At 42.9% G+C, this 20,457-nt stretch overlaps 1 protein-coding gene across 2 annotated transcripts in view; it reads right to left on the reverse strand.

Moving 5' to 3' along the window:
- Positions 1–20,457, reverse strand: part of LOC146800038 (uncharacterized) — a 268,500-nt gene that overhangs the window by 91,697 nt on the left and 156,346 nt on the right. The window contains exon 8 of one of the 2 annotated variants that reach the window (XM_085620938.1): positions 13,361–13,459. The exons of the other annotated variant lie outside the window; for it this stretch is intronic. Within the exon in view, the coding sequence (XP_085477064.1) occupies positions 13,361–13,459 (99 nt within the window). The remainder of the gene's footprint in view (positions 1–13,360; positions 13,460–20,457) is intronic. 2 annotated transcript variants of the gene reach the window in all.

The following is a 20,457-nucleotide window of genomic DNA, read 5'->3' on the forward strand; positions in this document are numbered from 1 at the left end:
AGTATGAGCTCTTAGGAAACTGTTTTTACGTCCCATCTTTTTAAAATATAGTCTTGTATGCTGTGCTTGAATTGTAAAACTTCTTGTTGACATGCCGAACTTTGATATAGCAATAGCTATTGGGAGATATATGGATGCCGTAAAAAGATTTTAGGTGGAGAAATGAGGTGAAGAATGAAAGCCACTACAGAGTTGGGATTTTTAGCTTTATTTGATAAAAGAATCTCACAAAGAAAAATTAACCCGCAATAACTGTAAACAAGTATTTTTAAACATCCCAATTTGCTTTAAACTGGCTTAACGTTTGCCTAATATTTTTCTTTTTAATTTTTAGTTTAAAATAATCGTGAGTCTCCCTTTACAGTGAGTGGTGGCATGCCTGAAACCACAAATACCACAGTGTTGCTAAAGGTTGAGTGGTATGGGTGACGTACTGGTGTTAGTACATGGAATGTAATGATGTTGTATAATACGGTGATTAGGTGGGAGGGATGGAAGACATTTGATGAAGATGGAGGGGAACTGTTGTTGACTAAGATGCCGTTAAGAATATACCTTGTTCTAGAAGAATTCAGCCTGTGTACAATTTGAATTCAACATGCGGCGACAGATATGGGACAAGGTTCAGTGTCTCAACACAAGAGACTTCATTAAGAAAGAAAATCCCTGACCTGAGACAGTGACACTGGAACAAGATAGAAAAGCCTCAGAGGATCCAGCTACAGTGAAAGGCAGCGATAATGTTATAATTTCCCCAGAAAGCATTGCAGTTTGAGAAACCAAAAGAATGAAAGGTCCAAAGAAACAAGCACAATACACAAGGGACACAAAGGGGAAAAAGAAGGCCACACAAACCAGTATTAATCATGATTTAGCAAGAAACTGGACTATATTATACCTCCAAAAACTACATATAGAATATTTTTTTTCTTTGCCTTTTAAACATGTTTATCTCTTTTCGGTTATAAGTGTAGAATTTGCGGGTGCCATAGAAAAATATTATTTTTCTGTAAATTTTCATTTCATTAATGTTCACGATTTTGGGGTGACACCTTCAGTACTGAGCTATGCTGCTGTCTTGGACATTTCAACAGCTGCAAGGAATTTAGTAATACTAAATGATACAAGATTCAGACAGTTACCCCAGCTACTTCTTATCTTCCCAATTTTTCTCCCTGTATGGTCAAATCCATGGGACCTGTTTGAGTGTGGAAAGATGCACATCACCTTTGATGCACTGATTTCGGGCCAAGAACTATACATGTTGGAAAATGTACCAGAATTGTCTGCTGAGGGTGCTACTGTTACCTGAGATTAAGAACTGCATTAGAGACATATCATTTTGGAATGGGAGTGTAAAGGAGCGATGAGGGGTTAGACCTATGAAGATTTGCTGGTTCATGTACGTTTGGTGATCTGACAGATTAAATGATCTGGGATCAATTTATGTTGCACTGCAGAAATGATAAAATAAGGGAAGAACTTTGGAAAAAGGATGGCCCCCCACTTTCTGCGGTACTGATAGTAGCTAAAAGAGTAGAGCATACCTTAGTGCTTTTAAAACAGAAAAATGAAAAGTTTGGCAATGTGTAACTAATGAACAGCAAGAAATACAATAATGATGAATGGAGGGAGAAGCAAGAGAGTGTAATGCAAAAGGGGCTAACCATAATTGCAACCAAAGTGGTCATTGTACATTGCCATACTTTTCAGGGTGTTTTTTTTATATAATTTATTTTTTTCAAAATAAATTAAATACTGACACCGACACCAATCCAAACACTATCGTTAAAAACCAAAATGAACACCCTAAAAACAGACTTCCTCCTAATAGTGCCCCCCAACCAAACAACCACCATCATGGAATGGATGAAGCACCTAACAGCACTAGACGGCCAACCGCTCATGATCGATTCTGCCAAATCGCTAGGTATAACTCTGGACAATAGGCTAAATATGCAGAAGCACATCAGCGCAGCAACAAAAGGAGCAACCTTTCAAATGAACACCCTAAGAAGACTGAAACCTTTCATACCCGCAAATGACTTTAAACAGGCAGTCCAAAATCGCCAGAGTGGAATATGGGAGTGTCGCTCTCTGCGGTTTTCCCAGAACAACGACAGCCCCACAAAGAGCATCAATCAACGCAGCCGCCAGACTAATCACAGGATCCAAAAGAAACTGTCACATCTCCCCGGCTTGCGTGCCCCTAACTGGCCACCCTTTGAGGCCAGAATCCATTTGAAATCGCCTGTTTGAACCAACAGGAGTTCATATAACCTTCTTCTGAAACCACAACGATTTACCAAAAGGAAAACTTATAACCGCTCCTTCTCAGGAATGGCCCCTAGGATTTGGAATGTCTTACCCCCAAAAACAAGACAGAACCCTCACGCGGCATCCTTTAAAAACAAAAGTTAAAATCGATTCTCCTGACAATATTCACTTGAACTAATAGATGCAGGATTGTAGATATGTGCTATGCTGGAACAGTTACCATTGTTTGACCTAATATAAGCATTAATATTTTCGTATGTATATGCCTATTTTCCTCTATTTCCTTTACTTGTTGTAAAGCGCTCTGATACCCGCAAGGGTCTTGTCCGCGCTATATAAAACCTTCAAAATAAATAAATAAATAAATAATCTTAAAAAGGATAACTTTTAATAAGAATTTTAAAAATGATTTGTTAAATTATTTATTTATTTGATTCAATGGGTGCGACTATGATTTATATATTGTGTAATTGTGTAATGAAGTGTACGGAAATCTGATCATCTTTTTTTCCTTTTATAGGATATATATTTTAATGATAACTGTTGATGAAATTAGTTATGACATCAGAATGTATATCAAAAGTTATGTTTTTATGTTGTTTAAAGACTGGAGGTCTAAATAAACGTTACTTTGACTGACTGATTAGTGGATGTGATGTGCAGATTGGGATGTACAGATTGGGATAGATTGGGATGTGCAGATTGGGATGTGCATAATCTGAGAGAGCATTGAGTACTTTTTACAAGACACCTTTTGAGAACATATTTTTCTTGCCATGTGAAAAGTGTTCTGCTGCATTGTGGCTGTTTAGAAAACTAATTTACACATGTATGCCATGTGTGAGGGTGTCAGGGGTTAATGTACTCCCAGTAGCCGTGTCCTCAGTGTGCCTTCAAGAATGCTGCTTGAGATAGTGTGTGAGTACTGGTGTATACGCCACGCGCGACCCTCCATGTTCAACTGATCTCACTTGGTGTGTTGTGTTAAAGACTCTTTAAGTTTTGAAACAGCTATAATATTCCAATACATTCTGCCATTTGCTTTATTAAAACCTACAGATTTACACTTAAAATCCCAAGAGCCCACCTTAGCACAAGTCATCTCGATTTTATAGCAGATCACCATGTGGTCACTAAGCTCATTTTCCAGAATTTCCATATTGGGGAGTTTACTGAAAAAATCTTCTGAGACATTTAGGTAATCGATAATAGAGCCTCCAGTAGGTGCCTTATGGGAAATTTTTGCTGGTATATCATTTTCTAATTTACCATTAGCAATTACTAGGTCTAAATTTCTCAGGCCTTCAAGTAGAATCGAGTCTGTTTTATCAATCCGACTACTATTCAGAAACAGAGCAGGAGGGATGTTTAAGGCTTCGTCTTTTGAGGCATTAGCAAATAACCTTCTACTGTGGGTAGCGAATTTGGCGTTCAGATCACCGACCATCATTAAATGTCTACAATCTTCTCTTTCCATGATAATGGAGATAAAAACAGGTCTTTTAGCAGATGAGTATTAGGTGCGTCAGGAGGTATGTACACATTTACAACAAGCAGAGTATCTAAGCTATTGTGTTCTTCCTTAAAATCTAGCTTAATCGCCTGTATTAAGTTAGAAGCATGTGGGATTACTTTAAATATCCATCTAAAACGTGTTCTAAGCAGTATGGCAATACCTCCTTTCACATGACCTCTGTTCACCGGGAGCGCAGGATGATTAGCACAATATAATCTTCAATAGAATCCAAGACTCCTGTATGCATATTATGTCAGCATTCTGATTTTTCAAGAATAACAATTTGTTTTCATTCGTGCATAAGCTGGGTGCGTTCCAAGAGATCTTTGCTAGGCAGACGTTCCCATATCTTAGACCTAAAGATCTATTTGTGTTAAGAGCCCCTGCTACCCAACTCCATTTCTATAGTCAATGCTTGATTAATCTTTTTCTCCACAGGGAGAGACACTCTAATTCCACCCTTGCCAAGTGAGACCTGCAATGTACCTTTTTCTCTCTAAGTGAGGGATATCTAATGGAGAGAGAATTGAGTATGCAGCGGGAAGCCTATTATAAGTCACTTTTAAAATAAATCTCCTCTTTGGGAACAAGAACATTGACACCACAGCATCGCAATTTGTCTCTATGTGACATTGTTATTATAAGAGATCCCCTTAGAACCAAACACCCCTCTAGCTCCCTTGTAATTGCCATGTTTTTGAACTTAAACCAGGGCAAGATCACTACTCTGGATCATTTGGAGGTCGGGAATTTCAGCAAAATAGCTCAATAAACAAGACCTATTCATGTACAGCTCATGATCAAAAATGAAAAAAAAATCTAAGATAAGGGGGACAGAAGGTAAATGGCTAGCTTGGCCGTCTCCTTCAGGCGCCTTTATAATCGGGTCGAATAACATTACTGCCTAAAGAGGCGTCGAATAGTGTGGCATTAGGATTCAGATTTTGCTGTGTCACCAATGTAGGGCTTAAGTCTGGGGTGTTAACTTCTTGTTAAATCAAGATTGAGGCAGAGGAGTTCCTTGATGGAGATCGAGGATTTCTTGGGATAGCTTCAACTTGTCCTTCTTCCCTCTTTAGATCATTCGAGTCAGGATTCAAAGTTAAATTTAGATTTAAATTGGAGTCAAAGCACAGGCGATTTGCTCTTTTTTGTTTAGCCTTCTGAGTTTTTCTCTTTTTACCTTCTTCTTCCTGCCAATGGGTTATCTTCTAATATTAATTTTGAGTTTCTTTTCCTCTGATTGAGGCTATCTTGCTTTTATTTCCTCCGTTGTAGAATGTTCAGTTTTTATGGCCTCTCTTTTTAAGAAAATGGGAAAAACTTTATGTTCAATAGTTGTTTTTTCCTTCTCTAAACACTGAGAGGACAAAGATGCAGGTAGAGGAACTGGATCCTCCGGTTCGAAGAACTGCGAGAGAGGCTGAATTTCATCAAATAAGTCTGCAATTGTTTTGCCCTCATGTTTTCTACTACCAAAAGGCGTACCAGCCTGAGCACCAAAGTCCCGACAATTAGAGAATGAAACTGAACATGTTTGGGTAGATTTGGTTTGATCAGAGCTGTAGTCCAGGGGAGGTTTTGGGTCTTTGGTCAGAAATTATAAATTTGGTCGGAGACAGAAGTGAATCCAAATATAGTGAGAGCTGCTTTTGGATTTGTCCATTAGGGCTAGAATGGACAACATAACTCTTTCCAGGTAGAGCAAGGATTCAGACATTATTTTTTTTTCTGGATCATTAGTTAGTGCATGTGGACTCAAGGACTAGTCAGGAGTGACACCCTTGAGTTTAATATAGATAGATATTCCACTGGGTGTCCTACTAAAGAGCTACATCTTAATGGTGGTGCCAAGGGGGAGGACCTGAGACTTTGAATGAGGTGAAATATTAGAAGTGTAAGGCTTGGGAGACTGAAGGGCCTTTGGAATAGGATTCAGATTGATATTAATATCTAGAAGATTAAAGTCTTCCATCGGAGGGTCTTCTGCTCTGGGGTCACAGCTTAATTCAACAGGCTGAGTCACTCTGTCTTCGGGAAAGTAGACGGTATGATTTGCCAGCTGCGAACCTTCCGCTCTGAGTTCACGGCTTAATTCAATCTCAGACCTAGTCACTCTGGTTCCGGGAGTAAAGTTGGTAGAATTTGTCAAAAGTGACTTTTCTGTTTCCGCCTCAGCCCTTCCAGGAAAAGATTCAGACCTAAATTCCAGTCGCTGCTTTATTTTGGTTTGTCTCTTTTTTTAAAAGGACGTGGAAATGGCGTTAAATCCTTTTAGAGTGTTTATCTGTATCGATTTATTCCTTAAAGGAATTAGCTTTAGTTTTTTTGCAAGCTCAATATAAACCAAATTTCCTGACACAAATTTTTTGCAGTCATAACTTCACCTGGCGCTCAGGCTTGTTCTCACCAGGAGGGTAGGAAAACCTGAGGCGGCAACTCAACAGGCAGACCCCAAGCCGCACCCAGACCTGGCTGGACTGCTTCCGCAACGGGCCTGGACTCTCACTCAACGATGGTATCTACTGGCACCACACTCAAGACTCCCTTTTATCCCTTTTATGTCTCAAGAGGACTATGTTTTTTAATAATCAGGACCTCTTAATCAGAAAAAAGAACCTCCACGTCTTCTCCTCCCTCCTTTAATTCCTGATGGGAACTAAGAGGACACGATTCAACAATCTTCAAAACCAATTATTCCACTGAGAAACTAATTCTAGCCATGTTCCTAGCCACGGGGTTATTGAGCTTCAAGGTCGAACCTGGCACCCCGGTCTATACCCACAAACTACACCCAGACCTAGCAGAGTCGCATTTGTGGGAGAACAGGGCACACGGTTTCACCAGCTGACAGCGGGTGTAGTCTGGGAGTTTGGAGATCGGAGACCTGTAGACGCTTATATAGGCTGTATAGGCTACCTTAGCGGGCGGATTATCCTGGAGCAAGAACAAGAGAGCGGAATATGTAGAAGCAGCTGTGTCGGTAGAGTCAGTAGAGACGGTGATGTCAGCAGTGGTAGAACCACCAGGAAATACGCTAAAGGTTTTTCTGAGATTTTCACAGAGATTTTTGCACTGGAAGCGATTTATGCAAGTTTCCAACTTCCTAAACTGGCAGTATAAACACTTATACAGGAGTAAATGCTGGCTTAGCTTAGCTGACTTTGAGACTGTCTGTTTCTGCTTGGTGCTCGTAAGCTACAGTCAATTATTCTGGGGACACCTCACACTTGACCTGGTATAAGTTCAACCAGATGGGATATTCAAGACCAAGGTAAAACTGAAGCCATTGGGCCCCCCCTCCTCCAATACTCCACATGCGTTACCTCTGGCTGCTAGATGTAGCTGGATGTGACAGGGTCCAGCATTAGCTCAGATGTTCTTGAGTCCACTCTGCCCTGCTCCACACTGTTCCCAAGTTCCACTGGCTGCTAGGTGAAAATTATGGTGAGTAGCACTAATCACCGCTCTACGCCCACAACTGCATGCCAAACTTTCAGCTGTGGATTGGTCGAAAAAGTGGGACAGCCGGCCCAGGGGTCCAAGGGATCACGCCGTAGTCCTGCCGCGGTACAAATTCCACTGAATTGCCTGCACCCTGCGACCGGGAATACACGTTGTCTAACTAGGGCGAGTGGGGCTCACCAGGGGCACCGCAAGCCGCAACCGGGCCACCTCCGAGGTCCCCCTTGGGCACCTTCTCTGCCAACTATGGCGGCTGTACTTGCGATGGGAAGGCCCGGTGGTGCAGGGTGGGGGGGACCAATAGTCTGTTAGTTGTTGGTTATTTGATCTGCGATTTGGATTTCCAGTCACGGCAGGGGAGCTGCGGGCTACCAGCTCTGGGCCCCGGACACATCAGACTCAGATGCAACACAGCGCAGCTCTCGGACATTTATGCAGAACGTTCCTAACATATGAGGCACGTCGTAGTCCTTAACAGTTTTAATAGGAGATCAGAAGCATACAGTAGTGGGATAACGCTATCCTCCCCGAACTGATCAGTTGGAAGCCCTTGGCCGTAAAATCAGTACCTTGGTTACGTCATGTGTATCTATCCATATACCTAATAAACAGAGATCGCCTTTTAATCCATTACTTTACATAAATAGGGAAATAAATAAATTAGTGAGGGCCCAGTTCCTGAATTTTTCCCTTGAACGAAGTAAATTAATAAATCTACTAAAGTAGGAAAGACAGAGGAAAAAACGCTCACTAAAACAAAAAAAGGAAGATGATGAATGGGTCAAGTTAAAAGAGGTGGCCTAAAAAACAATACTAAAAGGATTTGGGAAATTATCGCGGATTGTTGCAGAACTAGAGTAAAATCCCTCCTAATTCCTATAAAAGAGGAAGAATGGAAATCCCATCCGGGAGAACTTCATTCTGCAAACGTTAATTCTTCTTGCTCTGCCGCTTTTTTAACTAATTCCCCTAAAATTCCTAAATCCAGCTATACGACCTCAAAGGGCAAAGTTGTAGGACTTATTAAAAAAATAAGAGCTTCAGGAGCAACGGGTCTTGACGAAATCCCTAAAACAATTATCCAAAAAAAGCATTTGCTTTGGGCTACATGCCTTACTCCTCTGTTCAACTGCTGGTACCTGCAAGGGAAGACAACCAGTCACGGTCTAGTAGTTTCCTAATTCCACTATATAAAAAGGGTCATAGACACCACCCAGATAATTACCGGCAAATAGCTTTATTAGGATAATCAGCCCATACAACGAATCTGTCACCCCGCATGCAATTACAATGCAGTCCCTACAACGACCGCGTTGTAACAACACATACTATTATCCCGCAAGTTGTTGGGGGGAGAAGGTGTTGGATTTAAAATCCAACACCTTCCCACCTGTCCACACAGACTGGAGTTGGAATAGTAAATGATACTATTCCAACATCCAGGGCCCCCCCTCTGCAAGTCGTCGTTACGAATGGCGGGGTAATGGTATGCGTTGTTACAACGCGGTCATTCTAACGACCGCGTTGTAATTGTATGCGGAGTGAAGGCATGCGGAATAAGGAAGCATATTCCCTATATTAGACCTAGTGGAGAAAATATTTGCTTGCAGTATTCTTGATCATCTTACTGACTGGGTGGCTGAGAAGAAAATTCTCCCCCTAGAACAAGCAGGATTCATAAAAATCATTCCACCCTGGACAACATCAGTATGCTGAAATTATTAGAGGAGAAGTACACTTTATTTTGCAAGTCTAATGTATACGTGGCATTTATAGACTTCTCAACAGCCTTTGATAAGGTAGATCGGCCACTACTGTGGAAAAAAATGAGGGTGCCTCCCCCCTTATATCATTAATTATTACCCTGCACTCGCGAACATGGTGTCAGGTGCTAATAGAGGGAAATCAGGGACTGTCAACAGTAATACCCAAAGAAAATGGCCTCAAGCAAGGCTGTCTACTAGCCCCACTACTCTTCTCTCTGTACGTTAGAGATTTACCTCTATGCTTTCCTCCCTTAGAAGGAGACGCAACGAAGATAGGTGGACGCCCTTTTGTATGTCTCATGTATGCAATTGATATTGCAACTATAGACCTAACTCCTAATGGGCTGAACAAAAAGTTGACATCACTGCAGAAATATATGATGGCACAGTTTCTGAAGATAAATGTTTTTAAAAGTAAAGTTCTGATCATGAAAAGTAGTGGGAGCAGAAAATGATGTAATTTTAACTGGAGAATTGGCTCCGAAAAGCTTGAGATTGTAGAATCCTATCTCTACCTGTTGAAAGTAATAGGGGGCAATACAAAGAATAAGCCACATATTGAACATAGTTTTTGTAAGGCGATATCACATGCAAATGGCTTACGCATATCCTATAGTGCAATGGGTTGAAGGCATTTCTTACATTTGCTCACAGTTTTTAAAGCAAAAACCCCCTCTACTTTGTTATATGCTATTGAATGTATCCCAGTAAAAGACTGGAGTTTCCTAGATAAGATTGAAGGCCAGATTTTACGCACACTATGTAATTTTAATACTGGTTTCGATATCCGCTATCAGATTGCAATTTGCTTTAGTAAGCTCCTTTACTCAAGGCTTAGCCAGGGTATTACGTTGGAGATACCAGTTAAAGAACAGTGAGCCGTACGCATTAAGGGACGTTATGTGTCAAGACATTTCTGGAGGAAAAACATACGAATATTCCTTTTCCCGCGGCCTCACCCTAGCACTGAACTATTTCAGTGCACAGGACGAGTCAGTGTTTTCTTTCCAGCTTTTAGAATTTAAATCCTTTTTAAAAACTACAAGTTGTATGGTTATTTACCAGAGAAATGTCAAGTATTCCAGATTAACGGAAAGACTAAAGTTAATAGCCATTTTGAGTACCCCGAGAGTTCCCCAGAGATACTTATCTTGGAATTTAGATAATGGGATTCATCGTTGGCTTACTCTATGATGCATGAATCTTCTGCCATTAAATGATTTAACAGCTAATTGCCCCCTACTACGAAAAGTGGAGAAAATTGCAACATTTGTAATCTGGGCATTCAGAATTTTGATCATATTTTGTTTGTGTGCCCAGCCCTGTTACCGTTTCGCCATCGGTGGCTACGACCATTGTTTATGCAAAACAACATACAAAATGTATCATCAGCCCGCAAATTTCTCCTTTATACAATCCAAAGAATGAAATAGTGTGTACAAAATTATTTAACTTTTTAAAAGAGTTTATGAATATATTTTAATCTTCACTATATTCTACTTAACTCTTTGACCGTGGCGCGAATGCCGCCATGGTGCGGGTAAAATAATGAGTGGGTGTGGTTCGGACGGCCCCCGGCCGTCTTTCTCACACGCCCAGCGTGATGTCGGACGTCCTGGGGCCGTACGACGCATGGAAAGGGTTAAGTAGGTCCCTCCCTTAGTTGTACATACTTTATCTATGATTTACGATCACTGAATATGTTACCCGTTATCTCTTGGGATTTTTGGCATCTTTAGGATTCGGCTTGTTATTTACAAGTTTCATGGCTCCCCTCACGATTATGTTCTTAAGTTCTGGGACTTGTACTTTTAAGGCTAATGGAGTTTTCCACTCTTTGGATTAAAATTTGCACATGTTTTTGTTGCTACTTAATTGTTTTTGGTACCAAAACTGCGATATATTTCTGCCTTTTAACCAATGGTGCTAAGGGAATATGAATGGTTAGTTATAAATGTGATAGATTTTCCTTAGAATGCCTTTGTCTTTAGCCTTCTGCTGCTATGTGATGCACTTTATTTGAAGCTGGATCCAGTATGAAGCTGCTATTGTATGGTATTTCAATATTTACAAAATGCATATGTATTCAACTTGCTTTAACTAGGTTATTGTAATTTGTTTTCTGTTATATTATTGAATATTCTTACCCTATATCTTCCTATGCTGTGCCAGTGCTGGCACCAATTTGCTTGTGGACATTTTCCTTTGCTGCTTAAAGGGAGAACTTAGTACTGGATATGAAGGACCTTGATTTCCTTTTGATGGACTAACTTGCACATAAACTACTGCTGCTATGTAGTTATAATTACTGTTACTTATTGAACTCTTAATTAATTGGAGTGTTTCTACTTTAATGTTAATACATCTTCTGTCTTTGTATTTTATTCTTTCTACTTTGGAAATGACCTGGAGTTTGTATTTTAACATCATTATTATGCAATAATTGAGTGCATATTTTATGTGGACCTCATTGAAGGTCCAAATCTTAATAAATATATTGATTTGAATTGTTATGTGTTGCTAGTGTTCAGGTGTACATACCTTAGGCCTTTTAAGCAGTAGCAAGGGACATGCATTGGTCACTTGGCACCCAGCAGTGCCAATTCCACAGGGTTGGTATTTCCAAGATGCAGGGGTACCAGGCCCTCACGACTTCAGAACTCATGGGGCTGGTGTCAGGAATTGGTGCTTCTTTGTGAATTCCTGATTTGTCCAGGAGATATATGCTTAGGGTATGGAGAATAATTAAAATACACAAACTGCACTATGCCAGTATCAGAATCATAAGTGTTATGGCAACATAAAACACTGATGAACTTTACAATGAAAATATTTTCTGTTTTGAGTTTGTGGTGATGTCTGTTTACTTGTACATGTATATTCCCCTAAAATCCACCTTCACAAATGAATGTTGTTTTATATTTTAGGCAAGTGTCAATAATTTCTCACCTGCTTCGGATGGACGGATTTTCTCAATGTGTCTGCATAGACTTGTACTTGTAAATATCTCAAATATTTCACGCGTTTCGTCTGGGGTATGTTTTCATGTGGTACTGTCATGTCTGCGGGACGCTTAGTGGGAGCTTTAATAAAGAGCCTTATTCCTGTCACAATACATTCATGATGTTGAAGATCGGGCTTCACTGTAAAGCACTTCTGACAGTGCAGTGATTCCTAAATACTGCAGAAAGAAGACCCTGCTGTTGAGTCTCACCCCATATTTGGTGCACTGACTTGGTATCACTCAGGCATAGATTAGAAGATTCGGCTTTTGAGTAAGGATTTTTTAATATTCAGTGCAGGGGCCTAGCCCCACTCCTCTTTTTTAAGTGGTGCTGTTGAAGATCGGCCTTTCTACTAAAACTCTTCTCACACTCTGGGCAGCTGATATTGGCTCACGGAACATTTTGCTCTTGGATAGGTTAGTGATTGTTTGTGGGTTAAGCCATTCCCACACAACAAGCAATAATTTAATCTTTCTGCTGTGTGAGCCCTTTTGTGCCCTAAAAGATGTGTCTTTACAGGCAAGCTTTTCACACTCAGATCAGTAAGAGGATCTCTCCTGTGTATATGTTTGTGGTTTCGATTTATTTTTTCATTAAAGCCCTCCTTACACACAGTTCAGTGAATGGGACTATCTCTCATATGTCTTTTTTAGTTCAAAGATTTAACTTTTGAGTAAAGGTCTTGTGCATTCAGAGCAATGCTAGGGCTTCCCTCTTGTGTGGTCTTTAATGATCTTGGTTTGGGAGCTTTTCGTACAGTCACTACAGCGAAAAGGATTTTCGCCCATGCTTTCTTTGGTGCTTTATAAGAGTCTGCTTTTGAGTAAAGCTTTTCTCACACTCTGCACAATGATAGGGCTTTTCTCCTGTGTGTATTCGTTGATGGTTTAAAAGTGTTTGCTGCTGAGCAAAGCTTTTCTCACACTCAGTGCAGTGATATGGCCTTTCTCCTGTGTGTATTCTTTGATGGTTTACAAGAGTTTGCTGCTGAGTAAAGCTTCTATCACACTCAGAGCAGTGATAAGGCCTTTCTCCTGTGTGTGTTCTCAGGTGCATCAAAAGGTTTTGCTTCAAATTAAAGCTCTTCTGGCACTCTGTACATTGATATTGCCTCTCTCCCGTGTGGATCTTTTCATGCCTTAGAAGATTTTGCCGCCGAGTAAAGCTCTTTGAACACACAGAGCAGTAAAATGACCTTCCTCCTGTATGTCTGCGCAGTTCAGTAGAGCTCTTTTCACTCCCAGTGCAGAGGAAAGTTTCTAATATTGGGCTGATGCTTTGATGTGCCACAGGAAGTACCTCCTTGTGAAATCCCTTCTTACACTCCGTACCAGTCAAGCGTTGTTTACTCCTGAGGAATCTTTGATGTTTCTTCAATGAGCACGTATTGAACTCTTTCTCAAACAAATTTCCTGTCTCTGATTTTTGCCCTGAGTAATGAAAAGAAAAGTAAAACATCATTTAAACAAAATGTTTGATAACATTAAAGCACAGAACTGCAATATTAATACAGGAATAGGAGCTGATGATAAAGGGAGAGGATGAAGCCCCCAGCATCACATACATATACCCATGAAGTTCCTCTAGGGCACAGGTCTTCAAACTGTGGGGCACGCCCCCCTGGGGGGGGGCGTGGATGGGTTCCCAGGGGGGCGCAAAGGCCTCTGCAAGGACATGTAAATGAAGACGCCTGGAAGTGCAGCGATGTTTATTTGCTACATTTCCAGGCTGTCTTCATTTACTCCGAAGCCCTCAGAGTGCCGTGGGGCCAGAGGTCAGTGAGTGTGCTGCTGGGGGCTCGGCTGGGCAGTGTCTGGAGTTTTATTAAGACTCCAGCAGGCCCGAGTTTTTCACAGGTCTTTAAAGACCATTTGCATACCTTTGGAAACTGGTTACGGAGGCTTAGTTTTATTCTTTTTCCAGTACCCCTGGACCCCGACTCTGCCCATTCCTTACATTTATATTTTAAATTTACTGCTGTAGTGTGAAAATGCATTTCATGAAAAGGAATATTAAAAAGGGTTACCAATAGAAAAAAGGCCAGCCATGTATGTTTAAAGAGCCTACAAAGACCTTGCTTTGACACTAAATAGGGTCTTAAATAAGGAAGTATGTATTCATTTGTAATTTGACTTTCTGTTCCTTTAATTTTCAGTCATGAAACATTCAGGCAGCCCTAGAACACATTTAAAAGTGCTTTATATTTGCACAGATAAGTTCTGAAAATAGGGCTTTAGGTGACTGTTTATTTTTGTACCGTCTGCAACATCAAAATAATGAGCTGGCAACCCTAATCATAAGACTAGAAGTTTGCTGCAGGATCAGCACATTATTTATTTCCTTCACCCTCGATTTCCCTGATTAATTCCATAATAGCAATAGTTTAACTTGTATCTGAAACCCTACGCCCCGTCAATAACATGCTCATTAACTTCAAGTGTCTGGGAATTCACCCTGCATTCAGACAACTCACTCCTCATTCTCACCCTTCACTTTCACGCTCACCCTGTACTCACAGCGCATAGTTATGGTTTTCCCGCATTTGCCACAGAATCTATCGTCTGCTGCATAATTTGCAGATTAAAAAATGCAGCAACACATGTTACCTCACAGTGGAAGGCCCTTTCTAAAGGTTGACTGGTCACCTTTCTGTTGCTTATTGCTATATATTGGGTGTTAATGTGATACTTATGAGGGGCAATAAAGGCCAGGACAATGTTAACAAGTGTAAAAATAGCAAAATAGTGCAGTAATGCTATCACAAAATATGCAGCATAATTCGCCTTTGTTTGCTGCAGAATTTAGTCAACCATGCTGCATAATTTGGCCTTCTCCTGCCGCATGATTCCAATGGCCCTGTTTCTAGTGCTATGAGATCCCAGCCTGTGGCAGAAGGCACTGTGAATATGTCATTATTTTAAAACAGTATTTACATACTCTAAGCTAGGCCGCTGCAAAAGGATGCAGTGATTGAGATAAAACAAGTTCTTACAAAACATACTTTTTAGTAATAAGTAATCAAACTGTATCTAATGCAGACATTTTTGTAAGTGTCTCCACTAGTCCAGATCCCAGCTGATAACACCCTTACATTACATCTCAAAAAGAATAGATCTTTGCCACCATGAAGCTTTAAGCAGAGCAACTGGAATTATTCAGCAGAAGAGTACAACATTATGCAGCAGGTTTGACTAAATTATGCAGCAAGATAAGGTAAATTATGCGGCACAATGCGCCACATTTTGGGGTTAGCATTACTTCATTATTTTGTCATTTTAACTTACGGTAACGCTGTCAGGGGAAATATTTCACCTCATTAGCACCAGTGTAGCACCGAAATACAGCAGTAAGCAACTACAAGATTACCAGTCAATCTTTGCAAAGGGCCTTCCACTGCTCCGGAACACTTTGTCACGCTTTAAGTAACTTTTGTTCCGTTTGAGCTAGAATCAAGATTTTTTTTTAAATCTGCAGATTATGTAGCAAATGCAGTAAACTGATAAATATGTTGAAAACTCTGCTGCTGCTGCAGAAACTCATAATTCCAGGGCCTTGGCTTTAAGTGACTCAATCAATTAATGGCTGGTAAGAAGGCTGGTTTCTTTTTTAACTTTCTGCACTACCACCCACACTTCGATTTCAGGCAGAGGCATCTCAAAGTCAGTATTAACCATTCAGGGGCAGTTTTTTTTGTGAAAGCTGAGTCCATGGGGTGGCAGGTAGAAGGCCAGCAGGGTTGCATTCAGATGCAGAGCCCTAATCCTCTCGATCCCTGGGGCCTCACAGTAATGGTCTAGGAGACAGAGGAAAGGAGCGAGATTCATAGATATTGTCAAAGAGAAAGCCCAGAATAGGGAGCACTGTATGCGGACTCATTTTTATGTTTACAAATGGTCAGATACCCCTTCTTCAGAGAGATACCCCAAAGAAGGGGACAATATAAGTGTTTTTGTTTTTTTAAAAGGGACATTCATTAGTGAAGCTGGTACTGCTGCCAAGTGTGTAAGTGGCCACTGCTGGTTATCATAAAGGAGCAGATGCAGCAGGACTGGGGCCCAGGGATTGGGGGGGCCCACTGCATCACAAATAGGACTGTCTACCTTTTAAAAAAGGGGCATTAGAGCTTATCGTCCTTTCAAGCATTAGGACAGGAGAGATGATGGAGGTACTGGGAAGAGGAAATATAGAACTGGGACATAAGGACGCTTGAGGACGCTTGCTGATCCACTCTACTCCTCGCGGCCCCCGCTTCGCGGGAGCCGCTCGTAGGCCGGTTGTTTCCTGTGCCGCTAAAAAGTGCAGGGACGCTGTTGGGTTCGCTGTTACCTGCTTTGAGAGGACGCTTTGCTGACACCTGAGGGACCCACCAAGGAGGCTGATCACACGGGACTGCGAGGCCCAGGGTGCACACTGCCAATTCTTCCTGCACACCTGGTTCCTCTTCCCGGCTCCGCCTCCATTGACTAATTCCCCGCTACGCTATAAAGTGCTGGGATACTGCTGAGTTCGTTGCTACTCGCCCTGTGAGGATGCTTGCTGATCCACTCTACTCCCCGCGGCCCCCGCTTCGCGGGGGCCGCTCGTAGGCCGGTTGTTTCCTGTGCCGCTAAAAAGTGCAGGGACGCTGTTGGGTTCGCTGTTACCTGCTTTGCGAGGACGCTTTGCTGACACCTGAGGGACCCACCAAGGAGGCTGATCACACGGGACTGCGAGGCCCAGGGTGCACACTGCCAATTCTTCCTGCACACCTGGTTCCTCTTCCCGGCCCCGCCTCCTCCACGCCCTCCCTCTTATTAACAACCTTCCTGTCCCTACGTGCCAGCGGTACGCGCGCGGGACGCAGACCGGGGCGAAGACCGGGCAAAGAGCGGGCCGTTAGAGGCCGTTCGAGGACGGTCGAGATCGGTCTCGGTCAGTTACTCTGTTACTTTGCCCTCCCGTGCCCCCTGCTGCCTGCTAGAGGATAGCCGCTGAAGATTGGCCATGAGGGAGACCCGAAGTAAGACTCAGAGCGCTGTTGGGAATCCTCAATGCACTTTGGACTCATACTTTGCCAAAGCTGGCACACTATTAATTGAGGATATCACCACACTGGAACGACGTATCTCCCAGGAAATCGAATGGGTAAGAAGATCATCGTTGGGCCCTCTAGCCGCAATAACAACCCCGTCTCAGAGACTTGATGTCAGTCCACAAATGGATGGGAGTGAGGGTTTACATGAATCGGCTAGATTGCCATGTCCCATTCTGCAAGGCACTCCCAACTCTGATTGTACTATTTCATCTCAGGTTGATCTTAGTATATTGCCCCTCCCCCTCCCTCAACCTAAACCTCCCCATTCCAAGACTAGTTCCAATACTTCCGCACTTCACAGGGAGGATAATAGTTTGGGGTTCACGCAGCTCGATCGCAATGGGACAGGGGTGAGGGAAGGAGCCATTCCTAAAAATAGCAAGAAGCCCCAGACGCCACGGGGGAAAAAATGCAAAAATACCAAACTTTTAGCCGCACCACAGGCCAAGAATTCTGAGTCTACTAATAAACGCCAAACACCACTACAATCCAAAGGGCCCTTGTCATCTAATTTGTCATCGAATAAACCAGATATTACTGGTTCAACTCTGGGTGAGGAGGACATTACACTCTCAGATATCTATAATCTGATGAGGCGACTACTTAATCCCCTGGAAGCACGTCTGGGGAAAATTGAAACTTCCCTAAATCGTATTGTTAATGATATGACTACATTAAAAGCTGCCTGCGCAAAAGACAATACAGCCCCAGATATTGTCTTAAGTGGTGCGACGAATAAACTACCCCCCCCAGCAACCAGTCTGAATCCTTCTACCCCTCCCTCCAAAACCTATATACCGCCTCTTCCACACAAAGTACCAGCTATTGACTTAATACCAAATAGAAGCCCAAATAAGAATTCGCCTGCACGTTGCACCAAGGGCTTGAATAAGAGCACTAGTGAGAAACCAATGATTATTAATCTTCCGCCCGAGGCCAGCCCCTATACTGTAATTCTAGCAGGTATTCCCGCTTTAAAAGAACCATCCCAAGAGTCAGCTGAATCGCTCAAAAACAAGGTTATCAATTGGCTCACAATTAATAGACCACTCCCCGTTGGAATAAGTAGCCAGGATCTGATGGTAAGAAGAGTCCAATGGTTGGGTGGCCTGAAGAAATCTATACAGGGAGACTGTGTCTTGGTCAATTTTCGGGACCCTAGGACAGTCTCCCATATATCTAACTGGCCCTACCGTGACAGGGGAACCGCAATCCAAGCTCTACCATTATCTTTCTTTTACCCACCTCTAGTACAAATGCAGGGAGAGGGCGACTGGGAACTTGTACGCAGTAGAGGTCATAGGCAGAGCTATGAGAAAAGGGGTATCCCCTATATGAACGACAAATCCCACCTTGACTACTTCACCACACAGAATAGATTTGGGAGTCTAGATTGGGTGGACTGACTGATTTGGACAAGCAATAAAGAGGAAAGTGTCCCATTTGCCCTAACAAAGGAACCCAACCCATCGAAGGAGGAGCCCAGGAACTTGGTAGACCACAATTTTTTAACTTTGGATATCCAGCCAGATGAGGTGGTGATTACCACAGCCCCTGTCTCTGATATGTGTATATCTCCAGTAAATGATCTGGGTAGTACCCTACTTACAGATGAATCCACTAGCAATACTAACCCCCACGTTATAAAAGTGCTATCGTGGAATGTGGCGGGCCTTGTAAACAAGTTACACTGCCCAGAATGGAATACATTCATCAGGAGTAAGGACATCTGCATGTTCCAGGAAACATGGGCATGTGACGAGGTGACGTATCAAGGATACGCATCATTTACCATGAAAGCAAAATGGGGAGGAAAAGGACGACCCTCGGGTGGACTGGCAATATGGTTAGCAGCTGACTTGGGATGCAGTGCTGTCCTACATTCACTTTCCACAGAGGATATCCTTGTGGTACTATTGGAATGGCCCAACTCCAATAGACTCATGCTGGTAAATGTTTACTCCCGCCCAGTAATCAACGGGTCGGAATCCCGTACCATTGAGGAACTCGCTCTAGTTTTAAGCGAAATTCCTGAGAATACGCCCTACTTAATTGGTGGCGATTTCAATTGTCATTATGAGCCCCTCTCTGGCCTTTTAGATGGTCTGGCCGAAGAAGAGGATGCGCTCTGGTCCATACCTCCTTTGGAGGCGCCCAGACCAAAAGCATGGTGTAACGCCCTGAACGTCTCAGGATCGTTTAACAGACACGACAATGAGGACGCAACCACTTGTGAAGGGTTAGTTCTTTTAATGAAGGCAAATAAAATACAAAGAACAAACAAAAGTTATAGTCACTGGAATCCTCCAGGCTAAGTACGTTACCAGCCCACAGCACGGATGGTCCTAACCGTCCTCTGCATATACGCCGATCCCGGCGTATGCCAACAGAGGGCAGAAATGAAATGGCCGACAATGCCAATCGGTAGGCTGTGAGGGGCACGAAGAGTGTTGGGGAGAATCGAGGAGTCAGGGAAACACCCAGCCGGGGTCTCTACCTGAAGGGAGCAGCCGCTCAACCTCTTCCTCAGACTGCACCGGGACGCGGAGTCACCTCCTGGTGATGCGTCACCGATACCCCAATCACAAGCAAGAAGACTGAACCGAGAGCAGCCGCTCGATCGATCCTGTGGACTTCCGAGTCTGTAACGCGGCAAACACCTCCTGGTGTGCGTTACAGCTGGCAGTCCCTGTGTCTCTGGTCGGGCTGGGAGTTACGACTCCAACCAGCAAAAGCGCCACTGCGCTTGGACTCAGCCGAGTCAAAAAGCGAAGCTCAATGGTTGACCGGTAGAGCTTCCGGGTCCTTCACAGGTGACGATGGGGCAAGACACGGCCCAGGGAGTAACGACTCGACCTACCTCCGTTCTTGCCTTACTGGAGCACCACTCCGGAACACTGCTCTACACGAAGCAGGTACGTCGGTGTAAACACAATATCCGACAGCCTTGTACCTCCCGGTTCCTCCCTTTATAGGGCGTGTTTTCCTTGAGTTATGTAACAGCTCTCCTGTTTACATAAGGGCGTGTTTCCCTTGAGTTATGTAACAGCTCTCCTGTTTACATAAGGGCGTGTTTCCCTTGAGTTATGTAACAGCTCTCCTGTTTACATAAGGGCGTGTTTCCCTTGAGTTATGTAACAGCTCTCCTGTTTACATAACCTCTCAACCGCTAAGCATCCTGGGAGATGTAGTCCGTTTTCGCTGGTTACCGTTTTCCTCCCCTCGTATGACAGGAATTCTTGACAGTACATCCTCCCTCTCAGCGGCTCCCCACGGGTCCAGCGCTGGCAGGAAAACGCCGATGGAACAAGGAGACCAAGCGCGGAGCATGAACCCCTTCAGCCGGTTCCCATG

This window comes from Triturus cristatus, chromosome 8 (genome assembly GCF_964204655.1).
Source record: "Triturus cristatus chromosome 8, aTriCri1.1, whole genome shotgun sequence".
Classification (NCBI taxonomy): domain Eukaryota; kingdom Metazoa; phylum Chordata; class Amphibia; order Caudata; family Salamandridae; genus Triturus; species Triturus cristatus.